The sequence below is a fragment of the Onychostruthus taczanowskii genome, unplaced genomic scaffold (assembly GCF_017590055.1).
Source record: "Onychostruthus taczanowskii isolate IOZ18803 unplaced genomic scaffold, ASM1759005v1 scaffold62, whole genome shotgun sequence".
NCBI lineage: Eukaryota > Metazoa > Chordata > Aves > Passeriformes > Passeridae > Onychostruthus > Onychostruthus taczanowskii.
The window spans coordinates 429,048-456,492 of NW_024503901.1; the positions used below are offsets into that span (position 1 = coordinate 429,048).

A 27,445-nucleotide genomic window follows, 5' to 3' on the forward strand; every position below is an offset into this window, starting at 1 on the left:
CCACTGCTTTTCAGTTTTCAGTGGCATCCATCCTACCTTTCTTAGACACAGTTAACATCTCTTTTAATTTAAAAGTGTTTGATATAAGTCATGCAAAATTCAATTGAGTATCTGTTAACTGGGAAGCATTAAACATATGGTCAGCTGTGCAAAAGAAACAAAACTGGCATAGATATGCATGACCATATGCTGCTCTTCATGACTTCAGATCAATTTTTCCAGGGCTTTTTGTCTAGATGTTGCTAGTCTGCTGCATGGCTTGTGAACCATTGAAACCAGTTTCTTGTAGAGGAACAGGGCTATTAAAGCAGCTTTGACCATTTGATCTACTCTGGAACATTTCAATGCCACTGCAACTAAATAAGGGAAAGCAATGACAATTAAGCTTCATTGGTTTTCAAAAGAAGTGTTTCAATTGTGCAAGCACACCCTACTCACTTGCCATTTAATGCTGCTACTCCAACAGTGCTTCTGGCAATTGACATACTTGCCACAAATGTCCACTGCTGACTTTGAGGGTCCCACCTCTCAACTGTGTTCAAATAACTCCAACCATCATGTCCTCCCACTGCATAAATTGGTCCTTCAAGCACTGTAACTCCTAAAATGAAGGACAAAGTGAGAGAAGATAAAAATATATTTCCTCTATCAGTAGTAAAAATTAAAAAAAAGTTTCCTAAAACACAAAGAACAAATGAACTATATATTCAAAATGAAAATGGAAATACCAATTTGATATTTGATTAATTAAGAATCAACACACAGGAATAAAATTAATGCCACTCCACATGGCTCTATGAAAAACAGGCCATGTCAAACAAACTTAATTTAATTTCTCGAGAAGAGTGTTTGCTTCAGAGAATAACCTGCCAGTGATGTGATCCTCTTAGATTTCTGTATTCCCTTTAGTTTCTTATAACATTCTAATCATGAATTAGCTCTTTAGAATAGCAGTAATGCACACAATAAAGTAGGGACTGGATACCTGGTAGATCTCTGATTATTGTCAACCTAAAGGGGATTTCACTGAATGGAATTTATTCTAGAGGGGTTGAAGTCTGTTTTGGCACCATTTTTGTCAATCACGTAGAAGAAAATGAACAATTCATCAGTAGCAGGAAGATTGATGGACTGGTACAGAATCAAAAAACACATTTGAAGGCTTGAAGAAGTAATTAGACTGAGAAATTTAAACTGCTTCTTCAGTTTCATTCTACCAAAAAAAAAAAAAAAAAAAAAAAAAAAAAAAAAAAAAAAACTGCTTCCTCAGTTTCATTCTACCAAAAAAAATAAAAAATTAAAAAAAAAAAAAAAAAGATAGAAATAGCCCCACACCTTCACAGAAAAAATAATGTTGGATATATGAGCATTCTTTTATCTACTGAAAAAAAATAAAACTAAATGTAACATGTGAAAACTGAAGTCAACATATTTCCATAAGAAACAATTTTTTAACTGTGAACGGTTTGAATCACCCAGTCAGAGGAATTGATGAATTCTCTATTTCACAGTCTCTTCAGTTAAGCTTAGAAGGCTCTGGAAGACAAGTTATAGCTAAGCACCATTTGTTACAAGACAGTGAGCTCAGTAATTCCATTCTATGAATCCAAGATCCCAAATGAACATTGCTCTGAAAAATCTCAGGCTAAATCCAGTCCTGTTTCCAAGTCAATGTCTTTTTTTTTCCTCACTCCATTTCACACGATTTGAACTCATCAAAAAGTCAGAAAACAATAGATCATTAAAGTTGCAGAGAATGGCTTTGTTTTTTTCTTGCAGCAAAGTCTATCTTTGATTTTAAACAAAGTGAAGTCTCCACTTTCTGTGTAGGAACATTTTGTTCTATTTCAGAAAAGTAATTCATTAAAAGCTTATTTTACTTTAAAACTATATTTATCAATGAGTTTGAATATGTTTCATCTCAGTGTTCACAGAAAGTATTCCTGAACTTTGGGTGTTGATTTTCGTTCATCAATATTTTTTAAATGAAAAAAGAAAATAATTCAAAAAACCCTACTAACCCTTAGAAAAATTTTCCTCCAAATGAAGGTTGAACCTTTTCTTTTTCTATAGAACTCATTCTCCAATTTTTTTCATTTCTTTACCTAGAAATACTTTCTACTCAATCACATGTTCCAGTTATAATTTCTCCAGAATATTAAAGTGGATATTAAACTGAAGTAATGATTCATGTAGCTCAATATTTAATCTCAGAACACAACCAGCAACCAGTAATGATATGTGGGAAGATTTGTCAGTGGTCTCATAAAAATTATGGGACTATATGCTAACATATGTAGTTTGGGGGTGGTTTTTTGTTTACTCTAGTATCTAATATTTTTAAATATTCTTAAATCCTGAACAAAGTGGTTTACATAGTAAAAAAAAAAAAAAATTTACTATGATTTGTTATAAAAACATGGTTCTCCTTAGCTTTTTCATCTATATACTCTCCAGAAAAAGCAAAGTTAAATAGAAAATCAAGTTATTTTTTGGGATAAAAAATGAATCATATGCAAAGGAAGTTCAGAGGGGTAAAAGTTTTTATACACATACATGTACACATAATTGGTGTCTAGACAAACATGCAAACCCTCTGTCGCCTTCACATAACCAGTGTTGTATTGTTATGCAGTGAATTTCACAAGGAAGCTATAATGCACATAAAAAAACACATCTCATCAGTTTTGAAATTTCCAGCTTTTACTTCCTCAGATAACCTATTTGCACTTTCACTAGGATAGAAAGTGTTTTCCTCAATTACTCTGTTTATCTTATTCAGTAATTTAATTTTTAATTTTTTTATTTCCAGTCCTTCATAGTTGAGCTTTATTCTCATCTATTTCCTGCTGGAAATTAAGCCATTACACTTATTTAATTCACTTTTTGTAGGAAATTTGATTTCCCCTTACTCAAAATACCATTCTTCCTGCATTTTCATGGATTTTTACTTCTTTTTTTTTATGACAATGAAAACTGATAAGCTCATTGCATTAATATAATGTTACTTTCTGCATTTCTTCTTACAAAGAGAGAAAAGTAACATTAAGTAACTGCACTTTATAAAGAAATTAGTCTTCAATGCCTTCTCTGTTCTCATCAGAACTTTTCTGAGTTTATGCACTTCAGATTGAACCCTGTGAGACACACAGTTCCTTCTGATTTTTCCCCATTTCAGAAACCAATATACTGCCCTCAGTAGTTTCTGGTGCCCTTTTTTGGAAGCTGCTGCACAAACTGCTGCATCTGCTGGGTTGCATCTCTGTTATCTGTGTTCAGACCCACTTATCTATGAAGCCCTGCATTTGATTCTTATGTTTTCTAAGAAGGCACGTTGGCAATGGTCTAAGCTACACAGAAGTATTTTCTTTCTTCATTAGCAGTGCTTGAATCATATGTTTCAAAATATTCTAATGAGTAGTAATGATAATGTAATCATCTTATATAATCACTTATATAAGTAAGTATATAAATACACACTTCTTATTAGAGAGACTGTGTCTCATATGAAGAATTCAATATTAAAGCATTGAATTCAAGCATTTGAATTCATTCTAAACTTACATGCGAGAATGTCTATGTGATTTTTATATCACACATATGGACCAAAGGGTATTCCCAGAGGTATTTCTTGTAGCCTCCTTATCACGCAGGATGGATTGCAGTACACCTCTTCTCTGACTGAAATTACTGAACAGTGCATGATAACAGCAAATGGCAACACCACAATCAAAATCTTAAGGGACATATTCCCCAAGATCACAAAGCAAAATATTTTCCAGTAAAATTGATGAAGCAAGACTATTCTCTTTTCTGAATGTTCCAGGTCATTTGTTTTAATAGAAAAAAAATTAAATTCATTGTAAGTAGTCTGTGTTGAAATGTCACAGTTCCAATACTATTAGCACACTGTAGAATTCCTCCTCCTTAAAGAGCAAAGGTACTGAACTCTATACACCTTTTATTTTTTTTAAATGGTGCAGCCAATTTCTGCTTGGTCTCTTGAGATAAGATTTTTCATCTTTTTGTAGTCAAGATACTGAACAGTGTGTTAGAAGATCAGAGTTCATTTCAACTTCATGAGACAGGTTTTCATGTTCATTATATATCCTAGAGAATACTGATGTCAGAGTACATAATTTTGTTTTCTGTCATCTCTGTCCACGAGATAATAAACATCCACCTAGATTTACATTCAGAATGTAGACATTGAAAAATATCTATAGGAATGGGCTTTTCCTGTTTCTAAATGAGAAAATAACTATTTCCAATTGACACTTGAACTCATATTTGTCATTTATCAAATTGCACAGAAGAGTAATGCTGGCTCTTTCAGGAGAATTTGCTAAGAGAAGAGAAAGGTGAGAAAGCCCTCATACCTTTTCTTCCTGTATGTCATATTCAACCATTTGGCAAAACCAAAGAGAAGCCATGAGAAAAGAAAAAATCCTCTTGGATTTAATTTGCCACATGATACTAGTGTTTTGTTGTTTTCTGACAAATGTAATAATACATTCAGAAAGGGAGTATTTTACTGTAAGAGAATTACATTAAATAATAAAATATATTCTTTATCTGAACAAAGAAACTGAAAACAGGTGGAATCAGATCTTACTTTTCTTGTTTTTGTATTTGTAGAAAATAATAATTCTGTCCCTGAGGGAGTGATTTGTTCTACCCATCCTTTGATTGATTACTTTCATTTACTTGACACTGTGAATAGTTTGACTTTCCTAGTTCTCACAGAGTTGCAGAGCAGAACCAGCTACGAACATGCCTTTTAAGAAGCAGCTTGTTTTCTTAAGAGGAGATACGTTTTCAGCAATATCTTGAGTAGGTAAGTGCAGTAAGTACAGTGCAGAGAAACCTTAATGTTTTCCTGAACAAAAAAAGTACCTGGAAAATAATTCTTCTAAGCATTTTGACCTAGGAATTTATAAAAGCAAACAGTAGTCTTTCTAAACTAAATGAGATAAAAAAAATTAATTGTCTAGTTTGCAGTAGCAGGCATTTTCCTTTTGATTGCCTTCACAAAGCTATGCAGCAAAAACCCCTATTATGCCTAATTAGGTGCTCAATCTGTACAGTTCCAATTATTTATACTTGAATACTGGAATGGGATTTTAAATAGCTTTTCTGTAATGTTACAAAATAAAGGAGCACTGCCTATAACATTTTTAATTCTGCTATTCCTTATCTTCCTGATGGACCTAATTTTACAGAGTAAAATTTTAAAAAGTGTAATTTTTTAATAAAATAATTGTAAATACAGTTTCATAGTGACATTTGGATACAAAATGTCAAAGAAAGAAATATCTGTGGTGCTAGCTTTACTGTAGTCTCTGCATTTTGATATTTGCAAACGCGAAATTTAAACTTGCAAGGATATGCTTGTATCCAACAACTTTAAATAAGGACATTACTTTTCAAGAAGATAACAGACATACACTACATCACGACATTGAAACTGAGCAGACAAAACAGTAGTCTGCTATCCAAGTATAAAACTTGATCAAATAACATCCAGACTTTATTCTACCCTTTTAAGCTGTGCATTTATTTAGTGTCCAGGTATAAGCACATTTTTAACAGACTCTTTTCTCACCCATACCCACAGAAGCATATTTATAAAATTTTGTATTAATCGTAATTAATGTTGCTGCTTTTCCTTACTCTATTATTTCCCTCTTTAAGTGTTAAACCAGTTTTCTTCCATAGTAGTGGTATCAAAGAAAGTAAAGTCCAATTTGATTTAAATTATGCATCATGAATTAAATGATTAAAGCTTGTATTTAGTTCTCAAAGCCATAATATTAACTGGGTGGGAAATACAAATACTGTTCTTTAGATGCTGCATATAGGACTGCCATAGACCAGTCTTGGAATTTAGTGTGTCATTAATTGGAGAATTGGACCTGACTTACCTTCCTTAGAGAATATTCAGCGACTCAACGTTGAAAGTACCTATTCCTACATAAATTCAGAAGTATCAAGGTTGATTTAAAGAATTATAGCAATATCACTGCCCTCTTGGGCCAGAAGATATTACACTAACTTGTTAATATAATGCAAATTTATAGAAGCACTCAATTCTGCCACACTATTATCCTGAGAACATGACTGAGAAATTATTATAAGTGTTGCTGTTATTATTTGTAACTCTTTAGTGAATTGGGTCACAATATACTACTTAGTAAAGGTGCAAAGTACAAAGAAAACATACTTAATAACTCAGAAAAAAAAATCCCTCTAATGTTCCCCATGATTAGGAGAAAAAATCTAATATACATGCAAATCAATATTTCAGAGATAATGCTTTAAAACGTTCAGCCCTTATTGCAACCCACAGTGAAAGCCGTCATTTTTCCTGAGATTTCACATGGAAAAAATAACTATAATTTAACTACATAGAGACACTTAGTACTGGTCAATATTACATAAAAGAAAAATTCTCAAACTAATCTCTTAACAGCTGCTTCTGGGGTAAAAAATACGTCTATATCAGAAGACTGATGTGCTCTGGTAAGCCAGTCTGATGTGGAACTCTTCCACTCAATGCTTAGGTGGCAATAGGTTTTAGCATTTTTGTTTGTTGTGTTTTTTGGGTTGTGGGGTTTTTTGTGCATAGAAATCACCACATAAAGATGGAGAACACACACCTTAACTATAGCATTGCTTTCACGAGGTGCTGATGTACCCAGAAAGATTTACCATTGCAGAAAAATAAGATAATTACAATAGGATCTCAACTTGAACTTTTATGGGACATAAATCTTTCTCAGCTGACCACAGCTGATCAAAATGATATGATATGGCATCAAAATGATACTGTATGGTATCATGCTCTGGAAATCTGGACTATCACTGCCCAGCTCAGCAGAATTTGGTCAGTATAATACATGTGATCGCATGAAGTGCTGTAATATTTTCAATTGCCTGCATGTTCTAAGAAACTACTGTCTGGAAACGTTTCCTTTATCCAGTTGTTTGGCACTGTAACAAACATTATGCAAAAATATTATTATTATATCATTCAATAATTCTTTTATTTATAAATAGTTGCTCCACAATATTGGGAAATTAATCAGTCATAAATAAATACAGTTTTATCATATTAATAGGGTATTACCTAATCTGTTGGTTTCAATGCTAATTCAATTCTCTTCATTTTACTGACATTTCTTTCTTCCTGCCTTTCGTCTCTGGCCTCCAGGTTCATATGTGCCCTAACATCCAGAATGGAATCTCAGATTCTCATGCATCTGCCTCTGTACCTCTGTATTTCTTAATCTCCACAGAGTGGTTTCTTTTACATACAGAGAACATACAAAAAAAATCTGTATTCATTAGGTTGTAAAATTAAAAAAAAAAAAAAATCCAAACCTAGAAAAAATGCCTACCTTTTTTTTTTTTTTTGGTTTATCGAAGATGTAAATTTGCCATTTTTGGCTCTTTAGTAGCCCAGGAATGGTGATGCATAAAAAGAAGAAGCTATCATGCAAGATAGCAGAGAAAGAACAATGATCCCTTTTACCTTCAATATTTTTACAGTTTATTTTACAGCTACCATGGATGGTGTGTTAAGGCTTTTATTTATATTCCCAGCCTATTTTAATGGTTTATACTCTTTAAAAATGCTTTCTGACAGGCTTTAACTCCACAGACAAACATGTTTTTATTGGGACTTAAGCACTTTCTAAAATAACACCATTGCTTAACTGCCATAGCAAAAGTTTTTTAAATGGTAGATGAAGGTTCAGCTTTCACTGGCTTCAAAATTATCTTTCAAACCAAGTCTAAAAAGAGGTATTATTCATCATCAGATTTTCGGTGTTGAGTAAGCAATAATCTATGTTATATAATGCTTCATGAAAGAGGTAAAACTCAAGACAGCCTGTACAGTTAATAGTTTTAGTACTTTGCTGTGTATGTGATCTACTCTGCTCATGAATCCTACAGCATTTTCCTGATGGAACTGTTTTAAAAAATCACTTAGTAGCACTCATTCCTCAAAGGCTTTGTTTCCTAACAAAATATTTGGCATAAAATAAATTAGAGGTGATTACTTTCCACATTCATCTTGTAAAATGCATCTTTAATATATATAATTTTATTGCAATGACCTTTTAATTATAAATTTATAGTATCAAATATGATTTACCTATGTGTTTCTCCTTCACTTGTTTCAGTGCAATCCAATACTAGTTTTGCTATTATGGATCTATTAAGGTTTCTAGTATCTGATACTTTTTCTGTTATTGCGCTGCAGGCTTATTTTAAAAAATTATTGAAATTTTACAAATTTATTGCCAGAAATTATTTACTTCACCAAGGGAGAGCAATGGGATTAAAAATATCTGCTTCATGTCAATATATACAGAGAAATGTTATACAGAATATATTTGTTCAACTTACTGCTTTATGAAGGAATAATTCCACCAGAAATTACTAAACTGTAATTTAAGCAAGCAGTTCCATTGATGCTACATTGTTACTGCTAGCTCTTTAAGACATTATGTACTTCGTTACTATGCTAGCTTTATTTAAATAGAAGTGTTCATAAAAATTTACTGTATTTTTTTGTTTAATTTTGTATCTTCAATAGTTTTTCTAGAATCAATATTTTTGACATCTCTCAAATCATACACATATACAGGCATAAATACCCAATAAAACACCGTTGGCTTTCTTTTTAAAAGTGCCAGTGCAACTGGAATCTAAGTTATTTTTGCATTACCAGATTCTTAGTTTCCAGTCTACTCAATGTATTTGTTGCACCTTGAGAAGCAAGAACTGTTTCCAAGCCACAAATAATTTAATTCTAAACATGCTACACTTCTTATTCCCATGGAAATCAGATTATGCCATCACAATTGCTCTACTCCATTGTACATATACCTACTTAGGCTGCTGAATCCTACACAAATTCTTAGATCTCTAAAACTGTGCAGTTGTATTTATGCTCTAAGCTTTCACACAATGCAAAATTATTTGATAAGTATTAATTCCTTTTGAAAATACAAACATTACTTCTAAAGAATTCACTAATTTTGAATCAATGAAGTAATCAACACTTGAATACTTTTAAAGGTAGATAAAATATTTTCTAAATTATAATTTAGTGAGTTAAAAAATATACAGGCAGATAATAAGTAATTTATATGTCTAGATTTTTATACTTTTGTGTTATTTTTATTACTTATATTTATACATCTATTTTACTTCTGAGATTTACTATGTAGTAAGAATACTGATAATTCAGTTTTCCCACAATCTTTCCCTCTATTAGCATTTTCCATTTCTACTTGAAAAGTAGAGAGGAATTCCTGTATTTTTCCCAAGTAAAATTTTTTCCTTCCCTCTGACTCATGAGTTGGACGCTAGAGCAGAAAGCGTGAAAATTGAGAATCAAGCTAGGTCTAAGAAGCACATTGGGTGTATTTCCCTTTTAGTGAAATATAGAACTTGGCCTTTGTGTAAACCCATAGTGCAATTTGATATTTTGTTAGCAATATCTGAGATATTCTGGGATACTTTGTCTTGTTACTCCCTAACTACATGTATTCTCTTTCCACTTCTGTGTTTTGAACTTAGTCTTTTAGATATTCATTCCTGCACATACCAGTTTCATGACAACCACATTATAAGCAAGTTTTCACTCTAATTTCAGTCATAACCCTCAGGTCCCTTAAAATGCATTTACATTACATATTTTGTTTCTTCAGAAGAATAGGTTGAAGCCTAATCCACTGTATAAACAGAGAATTAGAAATTCTTTAAGTCTTCTATGACCATTCACTCTGGGTAGAGTGAATTCTGTCTACAGTAGGCCTATATAATATGTAAACAAACCTATGGCCTTCCCATCAGCTATTAATATTTTTATAGCACTTTCACTCAGATGATTACACCTGGCAAGATTCTCTCTTCCAAGAGGGGAGGAGGAAAATTTGCCTCCACTCTAAGCTGCACAGGATTTTACGAGGTAATACCATGACCTGTCAGCCTCCTTCCCATGCTGGTCATCTTGCAAAGAGGTGTTCGACTATGGATAGTGAGATCAGTATATTTTCAAAGCCAAAAACCTAAAATAGAAGCTTAGACACACTTTATATAGTTCATGGAAAGGATAATTTAGAACATTTACATGAAAAAACTACTATTCTCCCCTAATTATATTGGAAGCCTAATTTTCTCACTGTGGCACTTAAATAATTTCTTTTGTAAAGATAAGCCAAATACCAATTTTTTTCTAGCTTTTTGGGGTCTTGTTTTGTTTTGTTTGGTTTGTTTTTTTTTTTTTTTTAAATCACAGTTTCACTGGATTTGATATCTAAATTCTCATTAGTCTAGCATTGGTTCCATATTTCCCTTCTCTCTCCTCTTCTACGTAGACTATTAAGTTCAGCACAGAAATTGAAAAAGTGGATACAGTGTTGCTTCATAAAACTGCTGAATTAATAAAGCAGAATCTGTTTTACATTTTTCACATCTTTGTCCTTTCAGTCTCTTTCTTCCTTTTCTATACGGATTTTGATTTCGTCTTCCTGTTTGCCAGGTTTCACCTTTCCCATATTTCACTTTTTTGCCTTTCACCATCTTTCTGGTGTCTTATTGCTCTTTCATACTCCATTCTGTTTTATGGACTACTCAACAGGGATATTAGAATCACTATTACTTTAAATAATAGTTTTGGATCCCACAGTGTGCCCTTTATTTTTTGCACTTTAGTACCACTTATTTCAAACAATGCCATTAAAAGAGCTTTCAATCATTTTCAATTGGCAGCTTTGAAACTGCCTAACATATGACTTCCTACACTATGGACTTTCACTACAAGGCTTGTCAACTTTTATTTCCTCATTTCTACATGCATCAGCTTCTGTACACATGCTTCTATTGAAGATTATATGAATACAGGAGAAAGTGAATTGTGTTATTTGGTTGTGCCCTTAGTTACAATGGAGTACATCTGACAATTTTTTTGCTGAGTCAACAAAAAGCCATCCATGTAAAGGATGGGTGCTTCCATCCTGTATACAAAATCCAATTCAAACTGCTCTAGCACTATTACTACACGGATATAACATAACATAGTTTAAAAAACAAATAAAAAAAAGATGTATTACTTCAGATTAACCTTCATTATAAAAGGCATTTAATGAAATAACTTTATGGGTTATTAGAAAAAATTAAAATTAAAAAAGCAATTAAATTCTATCAATTAAACTTCTCAGGTAATAATGTGATTAGTACATAATTGCAGATAAAGAACACCTTTCTAATACCTCCCAAACAACTGCATTTAATCATCCCAATTTAGACTTCTTTTCTCATTTTACATGTTGTTTAGAAAAAGCCTGAATTACTTCAACATAAAAATTCAAAAATTATTTTATAGTAAAGGAAAAAAACCCCTCAAATGGTCAAATGCCTAGTTTTTTTCTTTTTTCCTAGTATAGAAAGTATACCAGTTTTTCTCCAGTCATAATCTCAACATTCCTCAACTTAAACTACAATAGTATTTTTTAAATCTGTTAACCAAAATCATCTGCACAATTATAGTCCAGAATTAATTTTTTTAACTGATCACCAAGGGTTTTCAATCATAGATTCATCTCTTTTGTCACTGAGACAAATATTTTCTCTGTTTAGCATACCCTAATGTTGTATTACTACTTTCCTGTAGTTATGGCTGAAGCCATGGCATGTTTACCACCCTGGGAAACAGCACTGATTCTGTAAAATTCTTGAGCATTGGCAGAAAAGACATGATGTATTTTTGCATGTAATTAGTGTATTTTCTCGTGTATTTTCTAATTTACAATTAAATTTAAACTTAGGAAACACTTTTAAATCAGTGAGATATTCAGTGCCATGATGCCATCTGATATAGATTCCCATTGCTATTTTCTATTATAAGACTTGTTTAACAGCAACAGTACATACGCATATTGCAAGTGTCCAATGACACGAGTGAAGGGCAGGAAAGCATGGTCATTTTGTGAGATATTGCAATAGTACAACAAAGAACTTGCTCATTGCAGCTCAGGGGAATGGACAGGATAACATCATGTGTTGCATGAGTCAACACTGGCAGGCAGCCAGAATAACCACAAAACCACTGCTGAAATGCAAAGAGTAAATTTCTTTCCTATTTATTACCTTCCTAACCAGTGGATGCCAAAGCAACACCCAGGCAGAGACACACAGGCAGGAATGCAATCCCAGCAGGTGGCTGGGCTGCTGCTTGCACCCATTTATTAAGCATCCATGCATGCATAGTTTACCAATGTGCTGGGATCTCCTCTGGGCTTTTTATGACCTCTCTCCCAAAAACAGGGAGCTCAAACATGTCCATAAGCCTCTCCAAACACCTATGTTATGTCTACACAGAAATTTTACTTCTCAAAACAGAGATAACAGATAGATAGATAGATGATAGATAGATAGAGCAGCAGTCATAACATATATATGGCATTCCCACAGTGTCATTCTCCAAGCCTTGGCATTCCAGGCAGCAAGGACACTTGAGCAAATCTGCCATACATCCTCCTTGCCATTCTCCCACTTTTAACACTTTTATCCCCACATGTGTCTGTGAGAGTCTGAGATGTTAATGGTTAATGGGTCAAACATTTTCCCATTTGTGAGGTGGTAGGGTGCTTTGCTAGACCAAGGTTTGTACCCCACAAGGTGCACCCTCCCAAGTGGGAGGAGGTGAATTTTTGGGTGGGTGATGGTGAAGCCTCTGCTCGACATAAATCAGAGGGGTGACCACCCACCACTGGATGCCAATAAGATGCAAACCTTGCGGAGGCAGGATAGTTCTTTTTATCATGTTGCAAAGCCCAGTTATTGTTACTGGTCGGAATGCTACCAGAGCTTAAAAGTACTGAGTTTTCCAATAAAAGTTACATAAAAAAAAAAAAAAGTGTCATGTTTAAAAATACTTTTTTCTTACCTAAGCCATGTCTATGTGTTGACATAGGTGGTAACACAGTCCAAGCCTTGGTCTTTGGATTGTAACATTCAACAGTGTTTAATGTCTTTAAACCATCCCGGCCTCCAATGACAAACAGCTTGTCATCAATGACAGCAACACCAAACTGAAGTCTCCTGCCATTCATTACTCCAGCCTGAATCCATATGTTTGTTCTGAGATCATATTTTTCAATAGTTGTAGCTCCTGATAAGACACAAAAGCAGAACTACAAATATCAAAATTATAGATACATTTAAATTAATGCTTAAGAGAATAACCTAATAATTCATCTGAAATTATTTTAACACTTTATTTTAACATACACATAACAGTGCTTCACTTTCAAAATTTAAATATCCTACAAATTCTACCAAAAATATCAACATAATTATGAAGCTTTACTCTTTGGAACTAACCCTTTAGATTATAATAAAATGTTGTAATTCCATGGAAAATAATTCTGTTAAGATTCATTCATTATGTGGCACCAACAAGCAATGAACCAAGTTCAAACAAACATCATGAAAGCAATAGTTTTGTTAACTGGACTAAAAAAGACATAATTTAAATTCAATTTGTATATAAGTGTAGCAGAGGAGCAATAATGTACACTACAACTGGATGTATTAAATTCCCTTCCAGTTTTATTAAGACACAAGACATATGAACAAAATTTTGCATTCAATTTAGAGAGACATCTTTTTGATCCTAGTTTAAAATAAACAGCTGTAAATTCATTAATACTTGGGTTTGAAAGAACAAAATATACAGTTTATTTGATACAGTTTCTTGGAGGTGGTGCAGGGCATATTATGATGCATATTCATGAAGTTGCAATGTTTTATATGTTGGATCTATTTATGTTAAAAGCTAGACCTGTAGTGCATGAATTTTGTAAAGCTGTTTACTTCAATGGTAAAAAGTACAGTTTAAAAGTTTTCCCCTTCTGATTTCAGAAAATTGTATTTGCATAACAGTCTGAATTATGCTTAGCTACAAATTTTCTAATATTGGCTAAGTCTGAGTTGCCACAATATTTTATTATATTATAAACTGAGAACATAATCCAGGAGTTTCTGGACTGCTTAGATTCTGTTTATCCAATAAAGTGCCTTGCTAATTTCTAATGATAATGAGGAGGAGGATGAGGATGAGGATGATAGAATAATAGAATACTAACAATAAAAATGAGAATGAGAATAAGGACAAAAATCACCAACACAAAGTGAAATAGTGTCAGTCCTATAAAATAATTTTTATCAAGAATATGAATATAATACTAGACTGCAATTCAGACAAGAAAAGACCTCTTAAATAACAGTAATTATTTTGACTCTCCTCTCTACTATAACTAGTGGATGGCAGTCAACAGAGCCAACTCCTAACTGAAGCAACTTCCAAACTGTACAAATGCAAAGAAATGAGCTCTGTTGGTTAATACTGCCAGCCCCAGTCTGTACTGGGCTGTGAAAGGATGTTTTAGCAATGTCAGAAATCTGTAGACGAGGAGTTTTGTCTAATCCCCATGAACAAACCGGAGTAATTCTGATTACGTGTTTCAGAAAATCAGAAAATCCAATTTCCCAAGAACATGAGGACGGTAGGAAGCAATTGGGAAGTGACTGGTATATATATTTATGGAAATTGGAGATACAGGTTTAATGTGAAGATATGAATAAAATAAATAAAAGAAAAATTCATTATTCATTTTGAGGCGAAGCATATCTGCTGATTATGCAGAGATAGACATATTTTCCAACAAAAAAACAAAGATGGAATACCACAGAATAAATAACACACACATAGATCCAAATACAAATATGAATTATATTAAAAAGTATATTAAATTATATTTTACAATTTATTCTATTTTTTTTTCCTTCACTGATGTATCACTAGTGATTTTTCAGTGGTCTAATAAAGAGGAAATAAATTACTTACCAGATTGTCTTTAAGATACTAGGTATGAAACTGTAAAGATGAAAGAAAAGCAAATACACGTAATATTGAAGATTTTACCATAAAAGTACTACACACCCCGACAATTCCTCTAGGCACACACAGACTCCTATTTCTCAGATAGATAGAGCTCTAGAACTAACTAATTTCAAGAGGTAGCACTGAAGAGAGCATATGAAGAAGACATAGTGAGGTGAGATAGAATTAATTTAATAGCTATTTGCATGATAAAGAAAAGTGTGTAGTAAATTAAAAAACTATTCCATGACTGTGGCAGCACAAATAATTTCTGGTAAGAACATAATAATATTTCTTGATGTTCTGGGTACATTTAAACTTTTTTTTCCTAACTTAAATTCTACTTAGGACCCAGCTGGGCATTGGATGAAATTAGTTCTGTGTATTGTGCATATGGGCATTATAAACCCTGATTAATCAAAGTCTATGAAGTAATGAGAAACCTACAGAGAAAGAAACCTTCAGAAATTAAATGCCATAGATGATCAGGTTAATTTTGCATTAATGTCCAACTGCTGCTGACAATTCCTCTGTGCATGCATCAGGGATGAAGATGATCATACCACTCCATGTTTCTGATGAAACATTAAGGTACTAGCTCTCACAATTTCACCTTTATCAACAGAGCAGTACACCATTGCATTAAATACAAATTTTTATTTCTTTGTTTTTGTTGCCATTTGTAATCACATGAATTTGTGAAACTGTTTTGGTGAAATCCTTCACATGATCATCTAATTATCTGCTCTTAAACTTTGTCTATTTCTAAAATTAAGCATATTTCAGTTCCTTGCTAATGACTTATAAATCAAGATTTTTGTAGAAACCTGATTGACATTCTCACTTTTTTTGCATTGTTGATGACTAACGACTAATGACACAGCAAGGACATTGAATGAAAAATAATATTTGAATAGCAATATTATTTGCCACCCAATATTTTAAGTCAAACAGAAATACCTAGAAGCTGAACAAGCTGACATTGGCTACATGAAGTAATGAAGATTGTCTGAGACTATGAATGCAATGTATTTATTTTAGCTAGGTATAAATGCAGGACTTTTCGTATAAACAAAGTGAAAATTGCTTCAGAAGCAGATGAAAATCCCAAACATATCCCCCTTGTCCAACTATTTTTGTATTTGGTGTAAACATTTCCACACAAAATGCCTCTTTTTCCCCCTTATTGGTAGAATGCTCCAGTATTTAAACCCATGGAGAAGGCTAGGAGTTTTACATTTATCAACAAAAAATTTCTACATTTTTCCCCTGTAAGACTTTCTGCTGATTTTGCTATTACTAAAGCTGTTGCTGACATGTACTCTTATCATTTTGTTCAAGATTTAGAGATGCTGCTGTGAGTAGGCGTAAAATGATGATCTTGATCTAGTGATCTGCAACATTACATTTTGAACTGAAAAGATGGTGACTCAAGTGGAACGAACATGACCTAAGGAGGTTACTGATGCAGATACCAAGGAGATTATTTTGGTAAAGAAACAGCTATACAGAAAATGGTAGCAGAGGGTAGCAGTTCATTACTCTATAATAAGACTACTACAAATTCCTTTAAGCACTCCAAAAATGTATAACACATTCACAAAAATAATCTTTTTTTTTTTGTGAAAACACGTTTTAAATATCAGAAGGATTTTCCATATAGTGATATGAAATAAAAATCAGAGAACCTCTGGGAATTTTTAATTATACTATATGAGCAGAATTCTCTAAAACCAATACAAGTTTTTCCCACAAATCTGGATATTTCTGAGTGTATCAGAACTAACGGCTTTTAAACAGTGATTTTAGGCAATGAGTGTATAGAAAAAGCTGATTTCTTACTACAGAAGTTCTCTAATTTATCCATCTGCCAGGCATGTGTCTTCTCTAACTCATACACAAAGGTGGGGGTTTTGTGTAGTTTTTTCGTTTTTTGCTTTGGTTTTTTTGGTGTTTTTTGGTTTTTTTTTTTTTTTTTTGTTGTGTTTTTTTTTTTTTTTTTTTTTTTTTTTTTTTTTGGTTTTTTTTTTTTTTTTTTTTTTTTTTTTTTTTTTTTTTTTTTTTTTTTTTTTTTTTTTGGTTGGTTTTTTTTTTTTTTTTTTTTTTTTTTTGGTTTTTTAAAGTGATAAGGTATCTGCACTGGAAATGTCAGACAAAAGATGAAGTTGCAGGGAAGTAATTAGGAGGAGCAGAGGGTTGTTCTTGGGATAACAATGCCCCTTACAAACCAATGATTCACAACCCTCTTGCGCTGTCTGCACAATCTCATAGTTTGTACCAACAGGTGTGAATTCCAGGGCAACAGATTGACAAGGTAAGAAGTTTGTGGGATTATAAAGTTTATCTTTTGTGTGATAACTTTTGCTCTTCTCTCACATTTGAAGCCATGGAGGCTTCAGAGTAAGTCATTTCAGGATCTTCTTTTTGTTTCAAACTATAAATGAATCAGCAGTTTCAGAAGATAATTGCAGTGAAAAAAAGCCAGAAGTTTAGTGATATAAAATAAGTACTGAAAAAGTACCAGATGGTGTTAAAATATGGTGGGTTTGTTTTTTTGGTTTGTTTGTTTTTTTTTCTATTCTGAAATGCTCTGCTAAATCAAAGTACTTAAACTGCTAATTAGCCCATGAGACTGAATGTTTTGGAACATATTGAAAATCATAGGAGTGAAAAGAAGGAAGTAATCATGCTAATACTTATAAGAACTGGACGAGAAGAGAATTTTAGTGTGATTTATACATTTAATTATCTCATTAGTGATTAGCCAGTGTATTTCATATTCCTCTGGTGAAGGAATTAGCCAGGCTCTACTTTTACTCTACAATTACATTAACATGTTGCAGAGTCACAGAACAGTTGAGACTGGAAGGGACCTCTGGAGGTCATCTCTTCTCTGGGCTGAGCAGTCCCAAATCTCTCAGCCTTTCTTCATGGGAGAGAGGCTCCAGTCCTTTCATCACCTGAGATGCTCTTAAAGGACTGAGCAGTATTTCCAGTGAGATCTGACCAGAGGAGGAAGTTGTAAGCAATTTGATGACTGAAAAGAGAAGGGATAAAGGGCGGTTTAAACCTCAAATAGTGGTATTTTGCCCATCTTTTTTTTTCTGATAACTACCTAGAAAAAGACTGTTTCCTTATTCCTGACGTAACCCCAATTTTCAAAGAGATACAGAGCATTGCCTTAGTAGTGAGGCATGTAAAGTGACCTCTCATGGTACCAGCTGCCAGGGGGAAATCCTCTGGGAAAATCTCTCACCTCGGCAGTAAGTATTGAGGCAAATCTTTCTTGGTGCCTTAATGAGAAACCAAAAGCAAATGAAAGCAGGGGGAAAAAAAATCCCCTCACATCTTCCTCTTTCATAGCAGCACATGCTTTAAAATTCCCATGTCAGGGCTCCCAGGAAGCAGACAGTGAATGCAGAGGGTGACTTCCCTGTACAGCTTCCTCTACTCCCTAGATGTGTTACTAGGGACCAAATCTGCATGTGCAATTTTGCTGTTCCCAAATATCTGAACAATTATTAGGCAGATGACTGGGGCAGACGAACCTAGGCACAGTTCTGACAAGCTGCTGTCCAGCTGGGTGGCCCTCAAATTACACTGGTTCCAGGGGTTGTTCTTATCAGGAACAGACACAGGACTTTGTGCTTCCCCATATTGAACTTCATGATGTTACTTCCTGCTGTTGCATTAATTATAGTTTCTCTCTCCAGAATGTTTTGTTGCTAGCTAAATAGAAGATATATATATTTCTTGAAACAGTTCATTTTCTTTTCTGTTTATTATTGTGTGAATCAAACTAAAAATCAGACTCTCTTTCAGTTTATCAAGCATATATTCAACAATGAACTCTGGGGCTATATTAAAAAGTATGAATTTCTGTAAAAGATACCTAATTCTCCCAAAATCCATTGTCTGGTTTTCTGTTTTAAAAAGCAGTGGATTTCACTTCCCCACCTAGAGCTGAATTACATCTTTTCTGTTTAAGGAACGTATAAGAAAAAGTAAGTTTCAATGTATATTTGCAATACAGGCACTGAAAATTTTACTTATTCATTCTGCAGAGCCTGCCTGCCACTTACTCTGGTATTCTAATTTTCTCATGAAAATCGACCATGATGACATTACTATGCTATCTTGATTTCTCCAACAAGACTATACTTCTCTGTGTTGTTTTCTCTGTTTATATATTCCATTATCATTTTCCTGTTGAGTCTTCCAGAAAGCATGAAAAAGGAAAACAGGTCATTGGCACAATGTTGACCTAAAGCTAATGGAATGTTACTTATTTATTAGTGCATTTTAGATTTAAGGTAAATTGTTTTCCGTTTCCAATGTCGTCCATACCTAGCTAGACAATGTTTGGGAAAACACTGGATTATGCCAACACACATTTTTATGTTTAAATAAAACCCTTTAAATGGGTCAATTTTTAAAAAAAAAATTAATTCCAGAAAGTATAAGAAAGAATACCAAAACATTTTACATGGAACTGAGCAAACATAAAATCATAGACTCATTTTGGTTGGAAAAGATTGCCAACACTTGACCCAGCACTACTGAGTCAACATCAAAACCTTGCCCCTCTGTGCTGCATCTACATATCTTTCAAATACTTCCAGGGATGGAGACCCAACCATTTCCCTGGGCAGTCTGTTCCAATGCTTGACAACTCTTTTACTGGAAAAATTTTTCCTAATATCCAGTCAACGCCTCCACTGGTGAAATTTGGTGTAATTTTCTCATGTTGTATTGCTTGTTACTAGGGAAAAGACACCCTAGACTCCCACCTTGCACAAACTCCTTTCAGGTAGTGGTACAGAGTGATATGTCTCTCCAGAGCCTCCTTTTCTGCAGCCCAAACAACCCCAGTACCCTTCACTGCTCCTTCACATCCATCTCAGCAAAATTACTCACTTCTGATACTTGAAAACACTGCAGTTGTTTGACCGACATAGAACTGCTACTTAAATAGAGCAGGCAAGATATCAGAGAAAAACTGAAGGTGTCTAAATAAAAAGTGGTATACTGACAGCTGCTTGGGATGTCAGAGTCACAATTTATTTTGGCTTATTGTCCTTCTGAGGTATTTTAAGGCTATGAATACATTCTTTAAGATAACAAATGTCCTCATGGAATACACAGGTGAAAACAAATTAGCACCAAAGGCAGAAGAAATTCATACAGAGGAGTGGTAATGACATATATGTGATGTTATCAATAAAAAGAGTAGGATTGCAAGAAGGACCATCAAGTTCTCACGTCTCAGTTCTTTTGTGAACATCTATTTATGCAACGGGTAACAACAGCATGTTTGTTTATGTTCCTGCTTGACAGGGGCTGCTCCTGGAGTCAGACCAGGGCTGATATATGCACATACATAAGTACACTTACAAAACATGCATATTTATATAAAACTTTTCAAAAAGCACATCAGGGAGAAATATTCAGTAATAAACACTTGGGTCTTTTCTTTCTTTTAAAGGAAAATACTCTATCTTCATAAGTAGATTTTGCTGTTTGTGTATTATACAAACACAGGACTTTAAGCACCCACATTCTGAAAATTAAACACAGTTACAGTACATTGTATATTTAGAAGGAAAATGCAGCTAAGATGAAAATAAGATGTTTATTCAAGATAGTTTTGTGCATCAAATGGATAGATAATGAATGCTGTCAAACGTTTTATGTATGTGAAGACAAAGTGGTTTTATAGCAATTTTTACAACTTGCCAAGTGCCATATAAAAATCTTGATAGATTTAACTTTCTTATTTCTTATTTTTTTATTATTTTTCTTTTTTATTTTTTAACAAATTCCCACTAAACTGAAGAGGAAGAAGGCAGATTCCAGCCACAGACAACTCAGATATATCTCAAGAAGCTGGAAGAACTACCTAAGAGGAGAAACATGATCTTTCCCTATTTTTGCCCCTTTTTTAGAGTATCTACAATAGGTTTTTGAATATTTCTTTCAGCATTTAAAAAATATGCCTATATGAGAATGAAAAAATATAAATTTAAAATAAAGTTTAAATGAAATCTGCTTTGAGAAACGTTCTTGCTAGAAACAAAATGAAGCAAAACAAAAAGCAAAATCAAAACTAAAAAAGTCCAGAAAGACAAGGACATCTCCAAAATTCACTAGAACAAGAGTAACTTCATGTAGCTAGATGGCATTCCTNATATATATATATAAATATGTAATAAACCATATTTGATAAAATGTAATTGTGAAGCAAAAAGGATTATTGCAATGATTTAAAATATATTAAAGAAAAATAAAAATATGCGACATGGGTGTATAAGGAAGAATGACTGGAGGCCTCAATTTCATATTTCAAAACGTTAATTTTTTAAATATATCTGTGGCAATAGAAGAGATCTTTCTACAAGGTATCTATACAACAATAAAATAACTTTTATTGTTTGATACAGCTTAATGATGAACATTACCTGTTTACCACCAGGGTACTTTTGGCAGCAGGTTTTATGTCTAGTCATATGATTAATGAAAAATACATATATAATATCAGTGCTTCAGTAAATTGACTATTCCATCACTTTTTAAAATGACCTACCACATTTTTTATGGAAGAGTTTCCTGCTCATGCAGCTTTTCATTATTTTTCCCTTGTATTTACTTTTAGACTGGGATTCAATAAACAAATAACTAATCTAGGGCTTTGAGGAACTAGTCTACAGCTATTCAAAAAATAATATATACCAGTGGTTTTGGATCATGGTTACTGTAATACCTTTATTTTCTTTTTCTGCAAATTCTCCTTTTCCCTTATTATTCTAACTGCTACCTAGAGTGAGACAGGCTAAAACACCTCAAGAGAAATTAATCAGCATTCTGATATAATTGCAGCACTGCTTGATTACTGATCCCAATCTCCATATGCTGTATATTTTCCTGCTCATAATCTATAGCACCATCTAACATAGACCACATACATCATGTTCTACCACTTGGCTTCTGCTCTATATTTGGGTTTCTAGGATGGCTGCAGGAAGTCAGAGCTTAATCATTCCTAAAAAATTCCTGTATGTCCACTTCTTCAATTACTCATTTATTTCAATCATCCTGCTCTATTTATGGACTTCTGTATACTATTACATGATTAAATATTGCTAATCCAAATTTGAGAACTCAGTGTGATTATATTAATGGGTAAAGTGAATGGAACATTGTCAGCAGCATGTACCTGCAATCTATTAATGCATTCCATTCCATGAATGCAGACATACTGAGAAAATGTGTTTCTTATATGTGCCTTTAAAATTAAATTAATAAATAAGCAAAGGTGCGTGGAAAAAGAGATTTAAATTATTTTAATTTGTCTAGGGAATTAAAATTACAAATTCATCTAAGTTTGATAATTCCTCTCTATCCATTTAGTACTAAGCTGCATTAATTTCTCACATCAGGCAAAATTCCAGTTGCTGTTTGCTGGAGTTTAATTATCACTTCATTTTTATGGAAAGGAAGATAATTATAGAAGACACTTCAAAACAAACTTAGCATGCTAGGCTACTTTTTATGTGATGAGCCATATAACCTTCAAATGCTTTCATAATATTTGCACTTAGCCACTGTTTTATACACTAGTTAATAAATTGCTAATTTGTCTAACTCATCCAATTATTTGCAATGGTTTCACATTTAGCAGCAAACATCAGGAAGCATTAAAAATACATCTTTGTGAAGTTCAACCATCTATATCAGCATTTCAGTGAAGAAAGTTATGGGGAAAAAAACCAAATTACTAATTCTTTAGGAGAAATAATACAGTAAGTGTCAGCATCATCTCCCAGCCCAGGATCGCTTTATCAACTCAGTGACTCTTGAAAGCAGGAAAACAGCACTCAGGTCTCCTGAATGGACGTGTGGAAACAAGACTTACTGGGCATAAAAGCTAGTCAAGAAGACAGCAGGATCTCAAGAGGGATGAGCTGAACAGATGCAAGCTGAGGCAGCACAGCTGCAGAGCCTGAGCTGCTGGGAATACATATTGCATCAGCTGTAACACAGGCTCCTGCTATGCAGATGCTCCTCTGCTATACCAGCCCATTCTCAAATCAATTTTTATCCACTGTAAATGTGCAAAAGTCCTGCTAGTTTTCAGTCAGAGATTGCAGCAACAGAGGGCTGAACCTCTGTTGCTCTGTGTTTTCTCCTGCTGCTACAGAAATGAACTGTGTCTGCCTGACCTAAATCTGCAAAACAGGCTGAGTGTTGATGTGGTAATGGTGTTTTGCCTCGTGCTGTCATCCTAAATATTTCTGTATTTTTATTGAGAAACACATATTAATAGTAAATGAGAACAAATACAGCTGCACCCAAATTGGGTTTATTATTGGGTCATTTCCTACCTGAATGTTTGTGTTTATTGTAATTTGTCATAAGAGGAAATTTGTATTTTATCATCCAATGTTCTGTGCACATCAATAACTAACATTTAGCTACACAATTGTTTATTACTGTTAAAAGGACAAAAATAATCTGCAGCTACTTTAAGAATATATATATGTATGTATATATGTATTGGTTATTTCATCAACAATTTCTTTTTGTCATAGACTCATTAAACAGTTTGGGATTGAAGGGACCTTCAAACCCAAACAGTCATCTAGTTCCAACCCCTGAGCCATGATATGGGATACCTTTCACTAGACCACATTTCTTAAAGCCTTATCCAAACCTTCAACACTTGTTCTCTGGGCAACATGTGCCAGTGTCTCACCACCACGCTCAGTAACCAATTACTTCCAAATAAGTGATCTGAACGGATGACCTCAGTTTAAAGTCATTGCCCCTTGTCCTATGACTACAGGCCCTTGCAAAAACTGTCTCCAGCTTTCTTGTTGGCTCCTTTAGGTGTTGGAAGGTGGATTATTATAAGGTCTCCCTGGAGCCCTTTTTTTCTCTGTGCTGCAGTCCCAGCTCTCTCAGCCTGCCTTCACAGGAAAGGTGCTCCAGTGCTCTGATCGCTCCAGACTCGCTCCAGAAGCTCTGTGTCATTATGGGAACCCAGAGGTGGATGCAATACTCCATGGGGGGGGCCTCAAGAAAGTGGGGTTGAAAGGCAGAATCACAGTCACAGAGTCACAAAGTAAGCTGAGTTGGAAGCAACCCACAAGGATCATGAAGCCTAATTCCTGGCCCAGCACAGGATATCCCCAAGAGTCACATCATGTGCCTGAGAGCGTTTTCCAAACACTTTTTGAACTCCAACAGACTTTGTGATGTAAGCACTTCCCTGGGGAGCCTCTTTCAGTGCCCAATCACCCTTTGGGTGAAAAACCTTTTCGTGATAGCTGATCTAAACCTTCTCTGACACAGCTTCATTCCCAAAGCATGAAGCTGTCTCGACTTGCTTGTCATATTTCTCTTGATGCCATCCATTTACTTTCACACAGGAACAGATGTCATACACTCTAATCACTGGTACAACTTGATGGGAAACAACATGCCATGGAATTCTGCAAACAATATTGTCACAGCTATGTAGTGAAAAAACTTCAATAACAGCACCTAGACAAAGAGTTGTGAAACACTAAAGATATAATTTTATATGATACTTTTAAAAAGTGCAGTTTATTTTATATTAGAACTAGTGTTTATGGAGGTAGAGTCTTCACTCTGAATACAGACATGAAAAATTAAATGCTGTGGAATTGTTTGGGGATATCACCAAAAAATTATAAAGCCTTTTTGAGTATATAAACTTGTAATATAGCTAGCTTTTAGCTCAAATATTTTGTTTCACTTCATTCAAATCAGTGGATTAAATTTACCAGAAATGTAAGCACAACCTATCATAATAACTCTTATTCCAAATAAATAACAACAAAAAGCTTTAATAAAATTTCCACTTCTTCCTACTTCATAGAAAAATGGGGCTAATTTTACCTTCCTTTATCTGCTGACAAACAAGCAATCTAGTTGAAGCTAGTTATCTTTTTTCTCTAGAAGACTTAAAAATTTATGCATTGGAAGACCCATGAATAATCATTAATGTTCCAAACAATTACTTAAGGATCAAATACACTGCATATCAAACTGCTTTTTATAAAGATTTAAAAAATTGAGAGAAGTATTTGACTTAGAAAGGAAAAAAAAATTCTAGAAATCCATAACTAAGGTATATTACTATCATTCCAGTTTCTTTGTTAAATTTCTTTCTGAAAATTATAATAATTTTGAACAAAGAATGAACTCAAAACTCAGTTTCTTTTCTCTAACTGTATTTTGCTTTTCCATAAATATCAGTAGATTTTCATTGGACCAAGATCTTGGCAACATTTCTTGACTGATTTAGACATCCCCCCACCAATCTTGGAATAGAAAGTTATTTCACCATTATCTGACAAAGAAAATATGAAGTATAACTCATAAAGCAAAAAATATCCATAATACCTTTGTTGTTATCCATTCCTCCAACAGCGTAAAGTGTTCCAACTGTAGATTTTCTAGGCTTAGTTCTTGGACTTTGCATAAGAGTTCTTCTTTCTGGTAAAAGATGATATTTCATGGCTTCCAGAATAAGCTTCTGGCATTCTAGGTCATCCTTAAAAAGTGCATGGTTTTCCAGGTCAGCCAATATCTGTGAATGACAATAAGTAAATGAAACATCCTAGAAATTCCTAGAAAAGCCATACCATGCAACGAGAGACAAGTAAAAATGGATGTCACAAGTGTATTTCCTCATTCTAGAACATACAGTTTTTCAGGGCTATTTTTTCTTGGAACACAGAAAGAAAATTAAAGAGTTGATTTTAAAAGCCAGTGTTTCACCAGCCCTTAAGACTAGAATCTTACTAATCTTTTACTAAATGTTTTGATAAGAACTAAATATTCTCTTGTAGGCTTATTTTTAATGGTTTCCAGCACAACACTGAAAGGACCTAGAAGGTATCTCTTTGCAGGAACATCCCTTATTTTTAAAATCAAACCAAAACAATGTTCCTACCTGAAAACCAACAATTCTCAGTTCATACAGGTAAAAGAATATTCTATTGTGATTCCAAAGAAGGAGGCTGCAAGTTTTAAATGTCATGTTTGATTCACTTGCCTATATATCTACCAGCTTTTGAGATGTTGTAAATTACCGTGTAAGTTTTCAAGATCCCATTGTATTATGTAATCTGGGTTAACCTCACAACTGACCTAGCTCTGAGCAAGAGTTGGACTGTAGAACTCCTGAGGCCTGCTCCCACCTGAATGACTCTCTGATTCTGTGATCTCACTGTTGTCAGGCCAGAAGAGTGCAACACTCATGCAGATTTTGTGCCATGTCTGCCAGACCCATAGAGGTATATCAGACAACCTAAGACACCCAAATTAGAGCAAGATTTAATTGCATATAACAGCATATCTGTACAGTGCAGTAAATTTCTAGATATCATAGAACATCTATCTGGGAGATCAAATAATATTCAGAGAAGCAGCTAAAGGCCAACAAGCAGAAGAATTTCATTTTAGGAGTCTGAGGATGTCTTCCCACAGATATATATATGCAAACATGTGCAAATTATTTTGCAGTTGCCTAAAGAGAGGAACTTAGATTCCTTTTAAGAGCTCTCAGCTATTTCATCCAGACTTCAATGGCTGCAGAAGAAGCTTGAATGTCCTTTGTCAATCTGTCAGCCGTTGGCAGATAACACATTTTCTGTGACATCTGAAATATTAACAGGTGGCACATGTAGACAGCTGTTGTCTGCTTCTGATTTTAGGCATTAGTCATGAAATGAGTTGATGGTTGAAAGAAAGGCAATAGATGAAAGTTATAGCCCCCAGTATCAATGCAGGATAAACAGCTCAAGACCAGCCCTGAAGAGAAGGACTTGGGAGTGCTGGTGAGTGAGATGCTGGACATGACCCAGCCATGGGCACTCACAGCCCAGAAACCAAACGTGTCCGGTGCTGCAGCCAAAGCAGCATGGGCAGCAGGGACAGAGAGGGGATTCTGCCCCTCTGCTCTGCTGAGAGCCCACCTGGAACCCTGCATCCCAGCACAGGTGGGACATGGACCTGTTGGAGAGAGTCCAGGGGACAGCCACCAAGATGATTAGATGGATGAAACAGCTCTCCTATGAGGAAGGACTGAGAGAATTGGGATTGTTCAGCCTGGAAAAGAGAAGGCCTTGGAGTGACCTAATTGCAGCCTTCCAGTACCTCAAGTGAATTTACAGGAATGATGGGGCAAGAATATTTACAAAGCATGCAGTGACACAACTAGGGGGAATGGTTTCACATTAAGAGAGTAGGTTTAAATCAGATATAAGAAGAAATTTTTTTACTCTGAGGGTGATGAGGCACTGGAACAGGCTGACCAGAGAAATTGTAGATGCCACACCCCTGGAGGTGTAAAAATGCAGGAGCTGGGAGGGAGTGGTTTGTGTCTCCCTAACTCAGGGGATGCCTCTTAGGGTCCCCACAGAGGTGTTCAAGGCCAGGCTGAATGGGGCTTTG

At 34.3% G+C, this 27,445-nt stretch overlaps 1 protein-coding gene across 2 annotated transcripts in view; it reads right to left on the reverse strand.

Annotated features, from left to right (window-relative positions):
* KLHL1 (kelch like family member 1) overlaps nucleotides 1-27,445 on the reverse strand; it is a 178,942-nt gene that overhangs the window by 18,185 nt on the left and 133,312 nt on the right. For both annotated transcript variants that reach the window (XM_041419928.1, XM_041419927.1), the window contains 3 exons: nucleotides 25,391-25,577; nucleotides 12,965-13,189; nucleotides 439-601 (listed from right to left, as the gene is read on the reverse strand). In XM_041419928.1, coding sequence (XP_041275862.1) covers nucleotides 439-601; nucleotides 12,965-13,189; nucleotides 25,391-25,577 — 575 coding nt within the window. The remainder of the gene's footprint in view (nucleotides 1-438; nucleotides 602-12,964; nucleotides 13,190-25,390; nucleotides 25,578-27,445) is intronic.